Below are 21,244 nucleotides of genomic sequence, written 5' to 3'. Positions count from 1 at the left end.
AGGTTAACATAGAAAGCATGTTAATACAATGTATATCTTACACTAGGTTAATAAAAACCTTTAAACTAATATATTTCTGAGTCTCATAAGTTTGGCAAACTGCTTAATATAAAATGCAAACATATACAATTTGTTTTAATTTATTTATGCTTATGTTTCATTTATCCTTTTAAATTAGACAGTACTATCGCTGTAGACTAATGAATAGTGAATTCATTAATATTTTTTCAATTTGCTTCAGGAATCTCTGCTTCTGGTGAAAAAAAATCTGGAGTCCGGAGTCTTTGAGTCTATAAATTCTGTACCACTTTACATACTATGCTTTGAGAAGTAAATACACTAGCGTACTAGGATGTTATTGCTCCATTTTCTATTTTGTCACTTGTTGACATTACTTTTGTAAGCTATCTTGCTGCCTTTCACTCTGAACAAGCAAATAATTGCACATCAGTAAATGCAGCAGTGTGTAACTTCAGAAATTACAGGAACAGCTGAGTGATTACCACACTTCTGAATTTTTCATGCATCATGACTCCCTTTGCTGGAAACAGAACACACTGATTCCCAGCAAGTTATTATCATGATTTGAACATACAACCCAGTTCAAATAATTTGAAATTATTAAAAAGACTTCTGTAAACATGCTTAAGTTCAATTGTATGCTCGAAGCATTCGTTAAAAGCTCCTTAAGAACCATTATAATCGAAATAACAGTTTCAAACAGAAACAATTACAGGATTTGGAAATTAATCTATAAACCAATGCTACTTACTCCAGCTAAAGTTCTATTAATATGTTCAGTTATACAGTCTTTGTATAACTCACACTTGGCCTTCAGATTTTCTGTAGAAATAAAAAAGAAACTAATTATATATTGCAGTTTAATCAATATTCAATATATACTCATTGTAAGAGCTCTTGTCAAAGTAATTCCCAAACCACCAGCATTCTGAATTTATGCACATAAGACACATGACTCCATTCTCAAACTTCCAACTACTAAGACTTTGTTTTGGCCAAAGTTACAGCACTGGATTGGACTCTGAGCTTTTGTTTTACTCAGGTAGTGACTTTGGCCCCTTTCCTTGGGACGTTTACAGGTGAGGTTAAGAGACAGCTCAAATTTACAGAGAGGAGTACACATCTGACAACTATGAGGCAGTAACCATTATTTTGAATGGATTTCATCACACTGATTTGCAAAATACATGTACAAAATGATTATATTCTCAGGAAATGTAGATGCCACTGCCTTGCCTCTCTTTCGTGTCTTGCTGATTAATCTAACCAAAGATAAAGAGGCACTGGTGAGTTTCTCAGAAGATGTAGCTCTATAATAACACATAAACCTTTATAATATCATGTACCTTGGCAGGAAGTGCCATCATTTGGCTTAAACTGCAATTTTCCTGTGGATGGTTGATAACCTTCCTTACAGGAGCAGTTAAACCCTCCATCCACGTTTTCACATTTTGCATGATCTCCACAGGCAACAGCTCCTTCATTGCTGCACTCATCTAAATCTGCAAATATCATGAGAAATTGAATTTTTTATTAAGTATTTACAGACTAACACCTTTCTGCTTTGTTGATAATGGCCCTGCACACTGCAAGCAGTTCCATAGTAAAATTCCATGGAATAACAAAAAGCAAAACCTAAAAAGGCAAAGTTAATGGCAAAGCACCTGCCAATTATAATACATGGGGATTAGAAGGATAAATCTTAATTGATCATACTTTTATACCACCACTTTTATTACTACATAATACTGCATTGTTCATGTTTTAAAACCATGAGTGTAAATATTAATTCTATCATAACAAAATGCTTGGCATGATGCAAATCATCTGAAACCTATTTTCCAGAGATTAGACTAAATAGATTTTCTCAGCCTTATGATTCAGTTAGACAAGAGAAAGAAAACTGCAGCTGTTTCTTTTAAGTCACGGCTTTAAAAAGATGCTGCAAAAGATCACTCTATCCATCTCGTTATAAGATTTAAGCTCTGTGCCCTTTAAGGTGCTTGGCATGCCTTTTTTAAAATCCAGATTTAAATTGCCTTTGCCTAAAATGGCTTTTGTGCTTCTAAATAATTTGCCATTAGGCAGACAGGTTCAGTAACTGGGTGGGGCATGGTCTAATAGTAAAACTGTTGGATTCCGGTAAGGGAATCCATGAATCGATCAATTTAGTAGAGCTGGGTACTAACTCCCTGGCTGAAGTAGAGATTATTTTGCATTATTTGGTTGGCTGAGGATAAAGATCAAATAACTCAACAGAGAAAGTAAACTGGGAACAATACCAAATAATTCTGAAGAATGAAGTAATGGACTGTGAAGTGCTGCGCTGGAAAGGAGAAAAAAGTGAACAGCTTTGGGACAGGTATAGCTGATGAAAAGAGTTGAAAAATGAAGTATTGATACATGAGTAGATTTAAAGGAACAGCCTGAGAACTGAACTGAAGGAAAGTAAAGGTGGAGCAGGGAAGGGATGAACCAGAGAGGATGGCAAACCTAAGTTAAGAACTGGCACGACACTGAATTTGGGAAAGAAATTAAGATATTGGTGAAAGGAGAACTGATTAACTGGTTAGTGGAGGAGAACTACACCTGAGCTGATAGGAGACCTTTGTGCAGCCAGATGGGTGTTAAGAACAGGCGGACAGAAAGCAGCTGTAGGGGGCTGGAAATGACTATTGGTATATGGAAACTACTTTTGCACTTTTATTTTGATATGAGATTGTTAGTGAGTTTCAAAAAAAGAGTGGAACAAAAATGAGCAATAATATACATGAAATAAGGTTGCTAAAAAAATGGAAATTGTGGAAAATTGGAAAAATGTACTGCATACTGTGGATACATCTGGGGAATACAGAAAGATGTCTGAAGGATACCTAGGAGCCATCTGCCTATTTGGACAGCATTTTTGGTAACTTCATAGAACTTTCTTTACTAATGGCAAGAAAGCCTCCATAAATAATTAGCTGAATGGGTTTTTCTGTTGAGTTGGGTTTTTTTTTGTTGTTTTTTTTTTTTTTTTGTTGGCTTTTTTTCTTTAATACAGGGAAACTGTAAAATGCATTTAAACTTTTAATGGAGTACCCCAACAGTTTCTGCATTCACATGATCGTTGCTGTTCTGTGCATAATTCCCCAGCTTATAATCCTAGAGGTCTCCCTGGGTTTCAAGAAGATGGTTGAGGTCCCATCTCACCTTCTTCCCCCTATTTTCCTCGCTGAGCAGTGGATCTAATTTGCACCTGAAATGCTGTGTTTTAAGCCTGAGGTTCAGAAGCTGCCATTGAAAAGCCATTCAGAGTGGGCACAGTGCAGATGGGAAGGAGAGATGGGGCTGGAGGTGCGTTGCCCACCCCCCACCCCCCCAGCACAACCACCTCTGCTCTTCAGGGAGAACCGCCAAGGAGGTTGTATGTTTGAATGGGCTGGTACAAACACTGAAGTTTGAAGTACAAGGTTAAATTATAATTATCTGCGTTAGCACAATAGTTTGTTCCCATATTTAATGCCCCAAACTGCAAATGTTTCTCTTTAGTGAACCGAGTTTTGCATTATCTGTATTTGTGTTGCTTCTGTGACCTCAGTATTCATAGTCATGGAGCTAACCATGTTATACTTCAATGAATCTGGCAAAAGTGAAGAAAAGGGGGGGAAAAAGCAAGATATAGTGCTACTCATAATTAAATGCTGTCATTTAAAGACATAAGGCTAAAGTTCTTACTCTTGCCATTTAAATAACCTCTCACATCAGGACATTATAAAGCTTATTTTGAAACAAGTGGGTGCCTGCCAGTGCCCTGTTGTGTGACTCTGTGGAAGACAGAAAAACTTTGAATGAACTGAAGTGGCAAGAGTGAAAACCGTGATAATAACAGTTTGCATATGAGGAACACCCATCAACCTTATACCAAAGATTTCTTTGGCCTTGTCAGCTACATGGAGAAGGACACGTACATCTTAACAAGGTACTCGACATATAATGCAGTGCTAACACACCAGCAAATGACAACAAGCTTTGCTAAAACTTAGAATGACTTACAAATAAGTATTTGAATACTTTCCAGACGACCATTGCTAAGTATCAGGTTTCCATGTGATTTACTGATGCAAATATTTCAAAATTATGATATTTTGCTTTTCATGAACCTTTAGTTAGGTATATCAATTACTTGTCATTATTGGGCAGTCACACAAATTATGCTTCCCTTTGTAATTATGTCAGATATTAAGTGTAATGGAGATTTTAATGAGAACTCAGGATTATCAAAAACAACAGCAGAAACTCCAGCACCAAGGCACATCTCTGGCAAAAGGATGGCTATTTAAAGTCTGATAGAGACACCCTGTCGAGTATATGCAAATAGACTTTCTGCAGTTGAGTTGTCCATATGGAATGAATCCATATCACACTTATCTAATTTACTGTTTCCTGGAGAAAAAAAATCTCCTGGATGACAAAATTAAAAGGCAATATGCCTGATCTTGCAAGCTACTAATCAGTTTCGTATCCCTTTTAAATCAATGAGATTGTCAGGGGTAGCCAACAATTTGTGACAGTTACAAGAATACTGCTTTTAAGTTTCTGCTTTGAAATACTGTGTGCAGTAGCTGTAGGTTTTTGTTTCTTTATATTTTGTAGTTATGCCTTTTTAACCAAATATGCAATTGTTGGACCACACAAGGACAACAGCTTGTCAGTGCTTTCAGCAATCCAATTTTACTTTAGCTTTGGGGCGAGGATCTCAAACCGTCCTCCTTGATCTATATGGGAGCGGGACTGGGCTGCCAAGGCTTGCGAGAGCAATCTTCACAGACAACATTCCTGAGCAAAGGTTGAAGAACAGCAGCTTTTTAAACAGAAAAGCATTTGGCGCAGCTCTGCAAAAAGCCCTAGCTTTTTAGTAAATATTCAAAACAAATCCCGGAGCTGAACTTTGAAGCTTTTATAATAGCTCCGATCAGAAAAATATCACCAATACCACTTAGGCTAGTGTGAAAATAGATTTATAACCTTTTATTTTATTTCTGTGCTTTGTCACTCCTCATTTACTGCAGCAGGCAAGGAAATTCCAATTAAATTAAAAGTACTGAGAACAGTTATTATGTTCATTCTTGCCAATTACTGGATTGTACCTACATCGCTTTGATTCTTCACCAGTCAGTCAAGACAGCTTGATGTCTACATTATACCTTCTGCTTATTAGTAGCTTGCAAGTGATTGAAAAGTCCAGTTGCAAAGGACTAGATGTTCCCTCCCCGTGTCTCCATACTGCGGAAGGCAGCAGCATACACAAAGTAGAAATGAAAAAGCCTACGAATGCCACAGGTAAAAGAGAAGTCAGCAATGTGGCATAATGCTGTATCCCATCCACTGTACAGCTCCTCTGTCACAGAAAAAGGTGTGATGAAGAATGGGTGCCATCCCAGTGCTCACAGAAATACCTGAAGAAAACTAACAGCATGTTCCTGGAAAAGGCAGAGTGGCACGGGTGTCACTTTCATTTTACAGATGGCCATTTTCACATTTTTACTCTGTTGACTGGGATGAAAAAAAATAGGTTTATATTTCACCTTTTTATCTGCAGCCAAACATTCAATAAAATGTGAAGTCTAAGGAAAAAGCATGGCTTTTACACAGTAAATAGATTTTAATAACTCGTATTCAGGACAGCAGAAAAATATCATCTTCAGAAATATCACATCTCTGCATTCCTCTTTTTCTTCTCCATTTCCTTTCTCCTTCTCTTTCTCTCTCTCTCCCTTCCTATCCTCCAGTTCCTCCTCAAGCTGCATGTTTCATTGTCACCTCTTCACCAAATCTGCCTGATAACACGGGTGCAATAATGCTGACCTTCAACTTAAAACTCAACATTCTCGTTGGATTAAGGGTGAACTGACGGTTCCCGAAGCCATTGTCCGAAGTTTTGTTTTGATCCACTACTTTAAGAGTTATAATCACTTTGTATTCAGAAGTTTAGTGTAGTGTCCGAAGAGGGGAGGTACACGCATGCACATGCACATGGACTTCACACACACATGCGGTGCTGTACCATGCTCACACCATTGGGAACTCCAGACAGATTTGATGGCATAAACAAATAGGTTGCTTACTGCCATACTCTCCAAAATGCAATCATTATCATTATTATTAAAGTTACTGCCATGTGAACTACACACCTACCTTAAAAAGAAAACTTAAGACTTTGCAGAATTTGAAAATATTTGGGGGCCCTATAAACTTGGGTAGGATGGATACTTGGTAGCTCTGTCCTCCGGTTTGTCCTGGGTAACTTGCGCTGAATTAACGATAACTTTGGTGTTTGCTTCCGCTGTGTGTGGTATGCCCTGAATACAGTACTGTCAGCTGCTCGTGTGCAACTTGTATCTACTACTTGTAGCAGCAGATCCATTGGGTACAAAATATCCTATTATGGTTTCCCTAACAGATAAAGTAGAAAATTAATTGTGGATCAAAAGGTTGTCTTTAGGACTCTCTGCTTGGTAAAGTAATTGGTACACTTGTTTAATGAGAAAAGGTGCCCACAGGTAAATTTTTATTTCAGTGTGAGTTTTGGAAGCTCTCAGCTCCTCCCATATGGATTTGAAAAATGAAGGAAAGTGGTAAACTAACCCCCAATAGAGGATAAAAAAAGATCAGTTTGCCCAGTAAAGAAAAGAGGGCAAAAGGAAAAAAGAAAAAGAAAAGGAAATTAGCAAGCTAAGTGATACAAGAACAGTCAGAGAAATAACTTTGAAGACAAAACTTCTGAAGCTGAGGAAATGTCATAATGTAAAAATCAAAGCCTGGACCAGAAACCATGAGAATATTTACAGCTCAATGTGCTAACAGTCTCAATCCCAGCTAATTTAAGAACGATTCATAGCAGCTGGATAAAGCAGAGCTCTTTTAGATGGATGTGAGCAATGGGCAAGAAATGTTGATTAGATCACTTTCTGGCTTAATATGCAGCCATTCTGTTGATATTAAGAGCAGTAAGAGGAGAGGTTGTCAGCACTCGCAAGCTCACAGGAGACATATCTGGAATGAGACACAGTCAGCATAAAGGTGTAAAGGGCAATAGATTTATTTCTCATTTTCCCATTCCCTGAGGACCGTTGCAACATACAGAGAAAATTACCAGGAGTTTGAAAAAAGAGGAACAGTTACAGTTCTTCCATTCAAGCGAAATCCTAAAGGATTGCATAGCTGTTCAGAAATAACATTTTTCCCTGTAACTTTTCCTCCACTCTAATCTTAAACATGTTCCATCCAGCTGCTACAGGAACAGAGGCTGATGGATGGCACAGGAGGTAGGATAACTACTGGTCTTCCTCATTGCTTTTGATCAGACTTGAAAAATTACCCAAAATATCCCAACTAAAGCCCCCAAACAAAAGGTATTTGGAGCATAGTAGGTCAAATGTATAGGGGATTTTGTTGTGCCAGAACGATGTGAATGCAGAATACTTTGTCAATCTCCTTTGTTTTAAGAATATGACCGCCTTGCTCACAGATCAGTGAAGCAATGTCATGAATAGGTGGATTGGGGATTTCTGCGTTATCTTAACTATATATTCATTGTCTAAAACTGTGACACATGGAATAAAAATATTGCAAGCAGAGTCAAGATTGAAGTGCTACCGAAAGCAATGGCAGCAGCTGTGTTATGAGTGAGAAGTGTGGGCCTGAACTGGAGTATTAAGTCTGTACCAGTCCAAATTGTGGGAATTTTATATCCGTACTCCAGACTTTAAATCTGTAAGCTTTTGGCTAGGCTTTCTGTAATTAACAGAAGCAATAAGAGAAGAGTGACAATGTAAAGCTAGTTGGCAGACATTAATAACTTACCCACGCAGGAGGTTCCATCATTAGGTACAAAAGTTTGTTGACCATTGCTGGATTTGAAGCCAGGCATACACATGCAGAAATAACTTCCCACCGTGTTTGTGCAATTGGCATGCTCTCCACAAGGCTGAGTAGCATTTTCACATTCATTATCGTCTGTCAAAACATAAATTACAGAGAAATATATTTGCATTTGCCGATTGAAGAAAACAGTAAAGTAAAAGCTTAGTTTGGCCTCTGCTATTTTATTTATATGTTTTGAATGCTGAGCTGGCACTCTTGGTGTTTGTCTATATAGTTTTCCCATTGCCAAGGATGTAATCAGGTGTTCAGCATCACTCTCCTGCCCTCATCCTGTGTGAGTCAACAAATGAGAAAACCAGCAGGATACTGAAGTGAATAGTTTAATTGGATATTCACTTGGAATAAAGGATTGAGACAAGTGCATGTTCTGCTATGGTAGTATTTGATAACATTTTTGCTACCCTCCAAAAAAAAAAAAAAAAAAATGCAGGCTGAGAGTCACCCTGAGGATGCATCTGGGAATTTTAGAATCAGAAAACAGCTCAAAAAGGATGTGAAGAAGTCAGCCACTTCATTTCCTAACACTAAAGCAGGATCAATATAGCTCAACTGACAGGTTTTTTTTCCTGTCCTGCTTTTGAAGACCTTCTGCGGTATTTCTTAGCAGTCCCAGACAACAAACTTATGGTTTGTTCTACTGACTGACTGAGTCTCCAAGTATATTGTTTTTTCTTAGTTATCCCGAAGATCTTACCAAACAGATGAGCAAGACACATGGCTTGTTCTTTACCTCTTAGCAATTGCTGTGCAAGTTACCATTTTTGTACCTGCAAATTCACATGATCAGTTTTACAGAGCTAATCCCATGCCTCCAATGATACATGAAAAAGGAACTATTCGTAGAGTTTTAAAACTACTTCACCTCTGCAGAGCCTCTGTGTGTGCTGTCGTTGTGAGCATGGGGATCCGGCTAGCTTGATCAAAGGTCAAATGAAATCATAAACTCATGCTTTGAACTGTACAGATGATCATCTGCAATGACTCAATAAAACTGTTTGCAGAATCTTCCGAGGTCCCTGTTGTCTATTAAATAATTTTCAGACCAAAACTTTCAAAAACTTCCTTATCCAGACATTCTGATTATCAAACTGAGAATGACACTCACAATACTGATAATTCCAACTTTGAAAATAGTCCATTTCTCCCAAAGCACCCCAAAAGTCTGAAATAAACAAATCAGTGAAACTCTCCCAAAGAAGACGACACTCTGAGTGGCGTTCTCTATTTTCTACATCGTGAGAAAGGAAAAGAATTAACAGCTTCCAGAGTCTACTGGGATTTTGTTCCTGTTCTCAGGCAAAAGGTACTCATAACATGATGAATGACAGGAAAGAATTCTAACTGGGAGAGAAATAACAATTTATTGCAGAAGATGAATGATTAAGGTGTGAGACAGGGAGAAGAAATATGATTTCAGAAAAGACGCACAAGGGTGAGTTTTAGAAAGGTGCTTCTGCTTCCTGAATGGTCAGTGTTCTCATAAGGTGTTTACAGAGATAGGTTACGGATAAGTAAAGTGTCATGTAAGCTAGGACAGTGGCAAGATTAAAGTACACCAAGAGCCGTACTGTTGTAGGAATCCATTTCTGCAATATAACTTAGTCACAACCCCCAGCGCAACACTGGATCAGGACACTTTTCAGATTTGAAGTCTGACGTGATTTTGAATCTTAGTTGACTCAGAGATGCAAATACCAAATCAGAACTGCAGCTTTGCTCAGGGGAATTGAGGTCAACAGTAGCAAATGGATTACACTCATTATAACTAAAATTGAATGTAATTTAATGAGGTATCTAAGTACAAAAGCACTTTTCCAACACACATCAACAATATTTATTCTACAGCTTTGGTATTCATGAGAATACAGCAGAGAAGGTGTACGGTTTGGATCTGAAAGAATGCTAAAGTAAAACCAAATTAGTTTAAGTGGCATTTTGATGGGAAGGAAAAAATGTGGTGTTGATCCAAGTTCAAAAGCAAGGCATGAGAATATGAAAAATCCTGTTTGGCATGCGGCATTGCAGAGACCAGGCCCCAGACACTTTACAAATCTTGGTAACAAGGTCCACTTTTTCAAATATCATTTGCGTGTGTCTGTCTGGCAATTTAGCAATCCCAGTTTGCTGTGGGACCGTGGCATCTCATGACACACACACACAAAAAAAAAACCCAACCCCAAAAAAGTGGACTACCCTATTAAATGCCAACTAAGCTTGGTCTTGGGAAGGTATTATAGATCCTAGAAAACAAATATGTGCTGACTTCGGAAAGCTCATGGATAATAGACATGGAAGGTGAGCAGCAGAAGGACACTGATGACTGCAGGACTTCATTCAAAGTAGAGCAATAACAGAGCTAAGGAGAGCAAAGCTACAGGCTACATGCAAGAACATTTCTTTTAGATTTGTTTTCTAGGATTTCAACTATAGTCTTTCAAATCCAGAAATATTACCTTTTTCAGGTGATCCAAAGGGTTTATAAGCAATATTAAAATGACTTATGCAGTGGTCATCAAAAATTCTTCACAATTACGCCTAATTAACTTTACTGGATTATTGGTGTTTTTTCTCAGTACTTAGTATGTCTCCAAGAGTTTTAATGGGGGCTATGTTGCCTTAACAGCCTTGCCTATCGAGGGTGCCTTTTGGATAATTTCAGAAACGTTTAGAACATTAAAGAAGAATAGCAGTAACTTACACTGCAAACACAGGATTGAATATTTTGAAGAGTTAAATTCATAGGGAGCTTTCTTTTCACTGTTCCCTTGGTCTAATGTAATATTGAGCAGACCATGCTGGGGGATAATTTACTGGACCACATCCTGCTTCCATTGAAATTAATGGAATAAAAGTCACTGACGTAAGCAGGCCCAGGGTGGTGCTCGCTGTGGAAAACTATTAGGTTAATGGGAAAGGCAAGTGAGGAAGACGTTTTCTAGAAAAAAAAGAAGAGTTTCATATACAGTCTATGTAGATGTGTTTAATCTGCCTAATTTCAAACAAAATATTTACAAGATCAACAATGATGGCAAAAATAACTTTGAGTTCTTTGTATAAACATCTTGATTTTTTTCTTAAAACAGCAGTTCAATATGAAGCCCAGGGACTTAAAGTAATTTTCCAAATTTTATGTGATTTATAATATTACTACATTTGTGATTTTAAGGACATCAGGACAAAACAACAGTATTTATAGATAGAAAAATATTTTGAGGGTTTGGGGGGTTTCTTTAAGAAAATTTTCTGTCTATACAGAGAGGAGACTTTAAATGACAGCAAGCATATAAACCACCTGCTTTGTTGCTACCTAATTTAATTACGGCATGTGCATTCACTGCTGGCACAGATCTCCATTGAACATGCAGGCAGTATTTCAGGAATGCGCATTCCTTTAAAGATTTTTTTTTCTTTTTTTCCCAGGAACCTATGAAAAAATTGGAGACTTTCAGAGACAAGATTGGCCAAATGACAAGGTTAATTATTGTGAATAAGTAGTAATGCTGTATTCAAGTCAGTTTGATACACAAGATATTTCCTCAGTAGCTGAACTGCCTTGGGAAACAACGGTGGAGGCAGGGAGGCAGGGTGTTAGGGTGTTGGTGGGCTTTTTTTTGGGAGGGGGGAGTGGTGCTTATTTGGGATTTTTACATGGCAGTTCCATGATATTTGGACTGCTTTATAATCTTATCATTTAAAAACACAGTATAAGGAAGGTTATAGTTTCCTAGGAAATTTGTGTTAGATAACCCAAAGACGGGTGGGTACAGTAATGTGTATATATGTGTACCTGAATATTGGGAGGATGCTTACATGACACAGGTGCAAAATAAAACCAATTCGCCATTTTACCTTAAAAACGCAGCTCCTATGTATTTTACTGTACATCAATGTAATTATGGTTAGACGGAATCAGCTACTAGCTGCGTGTAATTGTATCTCTACTAGTCTCTTGAAAATGTATAAGAATCTTCAGAAGAAAAAAAATCTGAAAAGCTGATATACCTGTTTAAACTCAATTTTGAACTGAGGATGGTAATTCTGTGTTGAAACTGCTTGTGTTCATTAATAAGAGAATACCATTGCTTTAGGATTGAATAGCCTCACTAACAAGTTTGGGCATTGATGGAAATCTTCCGCTGTCAGAGGGCTATAGATTGCATCCAGTGTTTGAACAATATCTCTTTTACATCAGGTAATATTGTTCATTAATTAAATGTATAGGAATTTTGTTTAGCATTGATAAAATACATTTTTATAAAGAGCATTCATTTCATTTAGAAAACTTCAAACAGGAATACAAAATTGAACAATAATTTGGGGGTTTTAGGGCCATGATGCAGTTGGAACCTGGAGGAATCTGATAAGATTTTAGAAAAAAAGGATAGAGGAAATTTCTTCTATTATATTCCATATCCTTTCTAAAGTGCAAGTTTTACCCTGTCATATATCCTGTTTTAATACTGGGTGGTTATCAAGTTATAACCTGTGATAGGAAAACACTAGGGCAACTGCAGCTGCAAAATGACATAATTTGTTATTATTGTGACAAGCATGAGAAAACAACGCTTTGAATTATAAATTTTAGATATAAGATTTTTGTAATGCTTTTTATATATTTTACAAGAAAAATCCACTGTCGTAAGACTTTCCCTCATGACATTTATCAGAACAGCTTTGAGGTATTTCTGTTGCACTGGGCATATCTCCGTGATAGACTTTTTGATGATATGGTGACATACAATATGAAGAATTAGTTTTGAGGTGAAACATGTCATATTGATTCACAATCACACAGAAGCTTCTTTTCTTCTTTTTGTAAATTTTGAAGTAAACTGCTTCTCCCTTCACTTTGAGTAACAAACAAGCAAGGTTAAAATCACCCAAGTTAAACAGAATGTTTTGTGCGTTTGCAGTCCTCACCAATCCATGCAAAATGGGAGTGTTGTAGAAGTAAACCTTTGTATTATATAGTATATTCTGGGCTCTCTAGCATTGAATTACGTTTATATCAGTCAGGCTGATGGTCTTTATTAATTGGTAAGTAAACTGACTGGAAAACTAACCATGTTGAACTTTCAGTTTGGTCACTGGTGATGGCCACCTGTGGCGAGCTGGCCCATGGCTGCAGGAGTTTACCGCCTGGAAACCCACCACATGGAAAGCCTGCCCTGGAGCTGCATGGCCCTTGACTTCCATGCTCCTGGCTCTTCTGCTAAAAAGCTGGAATTCCCAAAGTCTTGGATCAAAATCTGCCAGTTAGACCTACACCTCCCAAGGCTTTCTGCTGGAGCCTTGCTACAGGCAGAGCACTCAAGGCTCTTGCTCCTCTGTTTCTTTGGCAGGGGCTGCAGTCCTGGCTCCCACACCGGGTAATCCATGCTGGGGCCAGGGTGCTTTGTGGGCTCTGACCTGGACAGCGAGCCAGGCTGGCCAGAGAGCCAAGGGGCTTCTCAGAGCAGCAGCAACCTGGCTGTTGGAGGTGAACTCTTTTGACACCTTGACATTCCAGAGAAGGATTTTAATAAATTAAGAACTCCTGACCAGAGCTTGAGTTGATAACTGTTCCCAAAAGCCATGCCTGAAGAGGCATAGGCATGATGGTGGGATTTTCATAAGTCTAACAAATACTTGATGTTACTAAGGTCCATGACCAGCTCATACTGAGGCCATCACTGGATACTACAATACATTCACATTGTAGTCCGTGCTCTCCACAGATGACACAAAAAGCAGCAATTAAAACATTCACAATTAATTTTACCCCAATCCAGGCCCTTTGAAGCCAAGGTCAGAGGCCTCTGGGGCATAGCTGTCTATCAAAACCAGCAGTGCAGGGCTGGGGACCAGGACTGGACACAGTAGTCTGAGGAGTGGACAGCACTGGCTGGGAAGGCAACGCAGCCGGAGCGGCTGGGGAATACGTTGATTCATTGCATCCGGCTGTTCTTTTTCGACAGCCGCCTCTGCTGCCAAAGCTGCTACAGAGCCCCCGGGGGAAACTAAAACTACCCTTCCCGAGTGTAACCCTCGTGGGAGAACACTACTTGAAGTGCCTCACTTAACCCCTCAAAAGCAAGGAAATGAAAGGCTTCCTGTAAAACAAATTCCAGCGCTACTCACCCCGCTGTGCTTAGCTTGTCTGGAGGTCTCAGAACAGTGGGTGATCTTACATACATTACTTCTGTGCTGCAGGACTGCGCATCTACACCATCAGAGCCCGAGCTAAGAGCAGCGATACCATTAACAACCTTGCCTTTCCTTCCGTGTGATGTGTTTCCATTAATGGTAATTTAACACAATTTGTTTATGATTCTCCAAAGATTCAGCATTCGAGTTTGGTCTAAATCAGCATGAAAGAGCAGATGCTTTGAAAAACCACTTGAGACTGTAGAACTGGGCTGGAAATCTCATTTAAATATGCATTGCTTTCGTAATGGGCCTGATTCATCTCTGTCCTGCACTGGGCAGGGGACTATACAGTTGCTGCATAGGAAACCTTGCCACTGCAAGCTCTGTCATGTTAAAATTTCATAACTCTGCCTCCAAGAGCTTTTCATAATGCTTTCTTGGGATGTTTTTGTAGCTTGGCAGGAATTTTTGAGCAGTTTGAACTTGATGGCTCTGCAGCTAGCTGGACTCTCAAAAGTCCTTAGTTCAGCAAGCAAATGTTTTCTCTCACATCATGGGCCAAGTGTATGTGCAGAAACAATTTCAGATCACCTTTTCATTCATGTCTGGCTGAACTAAAAGACCTCACAACAAAAAAATCCCTTAGTCTCAGTTTAAGGAACAGAGCAGAACAGTCTAAAAGAAGGAAAGGCATGTTCCTACATACTCAAAACACCGTCAGGTTGAGTTTCAGAGAATGGACAAGGTTCAGAGAGGTTAATATATTATCTAAACTGCTTCCCTCACCTCTTGCTGATATTTTCAGACATTACAAATTAAACATGAAAAGCATTTATTATTGGGTAAGTGACAGCGATGAAATTGTCTTTTGTTTAGCACACAGAACAACCTGCCTTTTCAACACTTGTGAAGTATCAAAAGAAGAAAATCTGTAATTTGTGATCACTTATATGTGAAGAATAAGAGAATAAGGGGGCAGAGGGTGGGGTAGGGGGGAAATCTTTAAAAGTGCTAGTCCTTGACTGGAAACAAACCATTTACCCAGACAAGCATCTGCAGGAATTTGAGATTAAAAAGGAACAGGGTAATTAAATTAGTGAAATAGAGGGAAAAGGGGTAATAAATAGCTGTTGAGTGGCCCTGTCCCACTTTTCCCCAGTACTACTTCCCCTCCTACTCTGGAGAGGAGGGGTCTACATGCATCTCAGAAAGCGGCAATGTGCCCCCACTTTTCCCCCAGTGGAGAACCCAGAGCTGCACTGACCAGTGGAGGCTCAAGCAAGAAACGAGAGCTCTGCAGCTGCAAGTGGGGAGCTTCAGTTTGGGTGTCCAAATCCCAAAGTAGTTATCTATTGTCTGGCTGACACCCCTTTCCTGACCAGGTCACAAGGGGCAGACCTGTGAATGCTATGAACATTCACCCCTTCTGTTACAAGCAAAACTCATAGCTGGCCAGGCATCCCCTGCTGATGTGGGGAGTGGGGTTTCAGGGTACTTGTCAGGGGTGCAGGTGAAGAGCGTAACCCACATCACAGCTCAGGCACCAGGGACCGGGAGCTGCCACTCACTGTTCAGGGAAGCAGACCGTGACCTCCTTGCACCTAGAGCATGCCACGGTTCCCTTTGTGCCTTCCTCCCAGGAACGTGGCATTAATTCACCAGCTGAGCACCTGGCCTGATGAGCTGTTAAAAAAGCAAAGCTGAAGGAGACAGACTGTAGCCAAGTAACTTCAGAGACAATAAAATGGAAAAAAAAATCCAGGTTGGAGGTTGTCTACTGGAGTTCTTGGACTGGCTTTGGAGGTGAGGAGTGACGACTGGATGAATTCTCTGGAAAACTGAACTACAGACACTGAATAGAAGGGAATAAAACAATAACCCCATTTTCAGTCCCAGTCACACAGAGCTCTGGTCAGCCATACCATGAACTCAAGCAACCCAAGTCTCCCATCTGACAGGATGCGAACGAGTGAGACGTCACCACTGAAATCTAAACATTTTGGTCCCAAGCAAGAGATAAGACAGAAGGAAAACAGCTTAGCAAAGCACTTGATTAAGGGGAAAGAAAAACTTCCAGGCAGCACTTTTCCAAATTTCAAAACAAAAAAAAGAAAGATATTTATTAAGAAAACACAGCCGGGAAATGCATCACCACTTTACAGCTTATATATGAAAACCACTGTGGCGCCAGCGTGGTATGGGTAAGCAAGATGTGAAGAAGGAGGTGAGAGACAGCACAGCCTGAATGAGCCAGAGGAACATTACACATTATCTGATGAGATCTATTAAACTTGCTACAAGCATGCAGCAAAGGCTGTGATAAGATACAGTGCTGTTCTCTGTCAGGCTGCGGGTTTAACCTTTAATCTCAAAGGACTAAGTCCTGGGGCCTTGAACACCATGTGGCAGCAGCAGCGCTGCATTCCCACTGTGCCGGGGAGCTGGAAGCACCAAGATGCTCACGGAGGGTCCTCACTGTGCTGCTCTGGGAGCAATCCGCAGGGCACAGCTGGTGGTTTCAAACATTTCATGCCGGTGACACTGTGAGGCATGCGAGTTCATTGCACAGGTGGCACGTGGTGGTGGGCACAACTGAGAAAGTACATGGAGCTCTGTAATGATCTATAAAGTAACTCTCCAGGCACAGAGCTAGCGATATATTAAAGGCACTTGTAGTTGGCGTTGATTGGAATCGTTGATTGTCCTTGTGTTTAAGGTTGTTCACGTTATACATTGGGGAGCCAGAAGTTAAGATCCAGTTGCTGAATTCCTCCCTAGAGCGGGCAAACAGGTATGTTTGAACTAAAGGACAAGCTCAGGTTCATCTCTAACTCTGAAGAAGGTTTTCCCCCAGCTGACCTGCTCTGCCTGCTCTGTTACCCCTTCTTGTGGCAGGACTCTTTCTGTGTTTATTTCCAAGAGAACAGAACAACATGCTCATGTTTGCTTCAAGCGTGTGAAAAGTCTGTTTCCATAAAGAAGCCTGACCTCAAACTCACTAATATCCAAGGAATAGCTCCCATTAACCTACATCTTTGCTTTTATAGAAGCAAAGGGGCAAAACCTGCTGAGAGCAGAAGTGAGGAATGAAGGCCACGTCAGCCTTCCTTTGCTCACCCACGCAGATCTCATTACCGAGACACAACCTCAACATCCTGGCAGACACCCTGTGCCAAGCTTACCGCTCAAGGATTAGACAGAATGTAATTGAAACACATCATCAATTTCTTGGTTTGCCTTCTTCGAAAACATGGGATTCAAACAAGGTGAAATGCAGTTGAGTGGGAATACGCTGATTTCAAACTGCCAGCAGTGTGCAGGTGTCAAATGTTTTTCTGAATGCTACCAGCAAAAGGGTTATAGAAACTTCCTTGTTATTATATTACACCATTCCCAATCCAGCTTTCACTTTTCTTGCTAACTTGCTTGTTTTCACTGAAACTCATCCTCTAACCAAGACATAAAACAGGACAAGCACAATCAGAATATTTTTGCTTAAAGTAAAGCGCGCAGCACAGCAGTCCCTCACTGGGAGGGCTTTGCCAGTGGATAACTATGCCCCCTGCCGAACTGAATGGGCAACCAAAGTAGAAGTTCTGCTTCAGTACTGCAACTGGAATTGTATTTAAAAAACAAAAACCACACAAACCCCAAACAACCTATAGCCAGACAATATCTGCATTGTAATTTCTTGCAGACTCCCATTGCGTTTTCCATTTACTCTAACACTGGCATAGAATCAGGACCATGAAAGTAAATGTATCAGAATGTGAGGCTGAAATCTTGATTACATTGTTTAACCCTTTCTTCAGCTTGATTTATTTATGCTGCGTATGCATATCCCTCCAACACTCCAGTAGCCACTGTATAATAGCATTCAGGAAAGTAAGACTCAAAGTTATTGTTCAGTTCCCAATGCACCTGGTCCTTGTTATTTCCAACACTAATTTCTGAAAACTGTTTGCAGAACTTTCTGAACCAAAATACATAAACTCAGCATGGCACGTTCTGGTATTCATCTAAATCCAAACTTTCTTTTGCATATTACATCAGAATCTGTAAACTCTTCCTGTAGAGGAAACAGTTCTCTAGTAGCTGCAAAGAGATTGCATGCTACCGTGCACCAGATCTTGGGATCCATCTGAGCTGCATCCAACAGATGTTAAATGCACCTAAAGACAGGCAGTATAACCATAGAATCATTCTGTCTGTATCTAATCCCCAGCAGCTGCTAGATGGATGCCTCCTACAGCCAGTTACACAGGAGTCATTGCTCAGAGGTCGTGATCCCTCTGGCTTCTTCAGTGATGCCCCACCTGATGGCAAGTGAAACACAAGCCTGGAAGTCAGGATGAACACAAGTTCCTACATCTCACATTTCCAGACTACCTCCCTAGCCCTGGGGAGATAAACTCTGTCAGCTTACATTTACCACTTTAGCAGCATTTTTGGAAGGGAAAAAAACCCACCCTGGAACTCTATTGAAAAGGTTTTTGCTAAATAATGATATAACATGATTAAGGGCTTTAGTAAGAAGTCTTTATTTGGGCAACAAGGACAGATCTGTATGTAGAAGGGACAACAGGGCTCACCAGTGTTTAACTAGAAGTTGCTCCTCATGCTTTTGAATCTGCAACTTAAAAATAGTTGATACATTATGAAGTGCAGGTGTCACGGTACTACATTATCTTCAGTAAATTTTGTCCTTTGAAAAATAATTCCCTGTAACATATCTGAAATAGTATTAAAAACGTGTCCTGCTTTTGGCTTTGAGATCTGTAATATGTTCTATTTAGGATTTAAAAAGCAGAATACAATAAAAGATGCAATAAAATTGCTTTGAGAAGTGATAGCTCAAATAACATGGAAGGCCATAAAACAAAGGCTACAGAAGCTATTTTTTTTCCCATTGTGGAACAGTATTCATTGATTTCTGAAACCACAGGCCAATTATGCTTACAGTGGACAAAGTACTTTAGGGAGTCTAGTCTGGGCATCAGAGACATTGAGTTTATGATGTACTTCTGTCAAACTCCTGTTACAGTACTCCGGAGTAGCTTGATGAAATCTGATTGCCAGTACTACTCAGGAGATGACCTAATGCTAGGTCATTAGAAGAAAACAACACAAATAGAAAAAGAATTTTTCTTTAAATCTATTATTTGCTTATTTTTAAAGTCAATACTGTTTCATTCTTGTAAAAAATTACATGTGAACTCAAGCATCTTCTGCAGTGGCCCACGTAGCTTTCATGTGGCTTGGTGACTGTGTTTTTTATATTATCTCTGTTTGTAAGTTATCCCATTTAAATGCTCTGGAATTCAATATCTTCACTACTGGATAACAGAGTAATTCACAAAAGAAAATAATTTCAATCTATAAGTGAGAAAAGCCATTAATTACTGGAAAACATCCAGTCTCCAAACCTGAAGCTATCAAATATGGCCTGGCAAGGAGGAGGCAATTAGACTGAGGAATTCTACCCAGAGGGAAAAGATGCCAGCATTACTTCAGCTAGACTAATGACTTCAACAATAACCACTGAAGTATTTCAAGCTACTGTCAATGCTGTAAGTATTTAACTCCATGGTGAAAATATCTTAACTACTGACAGTGATATTTTCAGAGATTGACCCCAGCAGTTCATTTCTGATAACAAAAGTCACTATTAAAACATAGAGGGTTTGCTGTGTCACCCATCCCCTGCTCCTCTTTTTCCTCTGATGTGAATTAAAGCAAAATGTAATAATGCAAGTAGAATTAGAGGTTATAAAACTCAGGAGGAGTTAGGTCTACGATACTAGTCAGGCTCAGTTAAAGGGCTGCAAATTTTTTTTGTAATCGTAGTAATTTTCTCATATAATAGCCAAATATAATCGTTGTGGAATTTGCTCATTTGAAAAGCATATAGCTCTCCTCCTTTCTGAACCATCCTCCTCCAAACACCAGACTGCCCTAAAGGCTGGGCCAGATTTTCTTTTTCATCAGTCCCTCCCGAACCCTACAGCTTTGAAGCGATGAAGCCTATAGTCTCCTCACACCACATGGTCTTGATAACTTTTTCTGGACCTTTCTTTCTTAGGTATACAATCTGGAAAATTTGAGCTCCATGTCAAATGGCAGAATGAGTTAACCTTCTCAGGATCCTTAATGAAATTCAAATGTGAGGGAAGTATACAGCATGCTAATTCGATCTATAGCGACTTTTCCCTTGCACCAACAACTCTGCTCTTCAATAGTTATCACACACTAGGTTGCAATAGCCTGTGTATTCATAATCACTGTTGTCTACATAACTGTGTCATTTTCTAGTGAGGGTGTTTATTCTTAGATACAGGGGCTAGAGACTTTGTCTCCAAGATACAAAACACTTAGTAGACAAAAATATAAAAGTTCCATTAAAAACATATCTACAGTTTGGACAGATGTAATAGTTATAACAGGGAATAATGTTGAAACGTGGCACAAGTCAGAACTGAAAAGACTTTCAAGTTTGCCTACCATAATACAACCTGCCACACAAAGTGTTATTATGTACATTTTATGCCTGGGAGTACTGACAGGCGAGAGGGTATAGATACGTTGTATGAACGCCGTGTATCTTTCGGCAACCACAGATATGCCTGTGTGCCACAACGGAGGGCTGCACGGAGCTCAGAGACTGGGCATATTGCAAGCAGCAATGCTATGTTAGTGCTGCTCTCTAGCCAGGCTAATTAGCTCTTTAAACACAGTCTCTATTAGCCTGGACATAGCACTGTGCTGTACAGCCACGCTGCTTGCTCCTGCTCAGTTTAGTTTATCCATAACTACGCTTTGTCAGCTCAGCAGACACTTGGAGACAAAGTCCCAATTACAGAACACAGAGAAAACACTGCTGCCACTGATTAAAGCGAGGGGTATAATTTACATACCAAGGCAGCAGAAGCGACAGAAAAGGAGGATTGTCATAAGGTACGGAATAAATACATGTAAAACATAACAGATTTCCACAGATTGCCATGCTGGGGATCTGTCAGAGAGGGAGGCACTGCGGAAACCTGCACTGGTATTTTTGTAAGTACTGCTCGGCTGCAAATGCTAAAAACTTGTTTCCCCAGTAAATCACTGGGAAAGCTTCCCTTCATTTGTTGAAATAAACTTCTCAACGTAAGTGCTTAAACCTAAG

At 39.7% G+C, this 21,244-nt stretch overlaps 1 protein-coding gene across 3 annotated transcripts in view; it reads right to left on the bottom strand.

The window, feature by feature from the left end:
- The window catches only part of ADGRL4 (adhesion G protein-coupled receptor L4), a 76,907-nt gene that overhangs the window by 28,996 nt on the left and 26,667 nt on the right, over positions 1-21,244 (bottom strand). For 2 of the 3 annotated variants that reach the window (XM_027802698.2, XM_005437338.4), the window contains 3 exons: positions 7,867-8,019; positions 1,368-1,523; positions 773-843 (listed from right to left, as the gene is read on the bottom strand). In XM_027802698.2, the coding sequence (XP_027658499.1) occupies positions 773-843; positions 1,368-1,523; positions 7,867-8,019 (380 nt within the window). The remainder of the gene's footprint in view (positions 1-772; positions 844-1,367; positions 1,524-7,866; positions 8,020-21,244) is intronic. The other variant, XM_027802699.2, reaches the window with a different exon arrangement.

The sequence above is a fragment of the Falco cherrug genome, chromosome 12, assembly GCF_023634085.1.
Source record: "Falco cherrug isolate bFalChe1 chromosome 12, bFalChe1.pri, whole genome shotgun sequence".
NCBI lineage: Eukaryota > Metazoa > Chordata > Aves > Falconiformes > Falconidae > Falco > Falco cherrug.
Note: the sequence above shows the minus strand (reverse complement) of the source record. Positions and strands in the feature narration are given on the sequence as shown.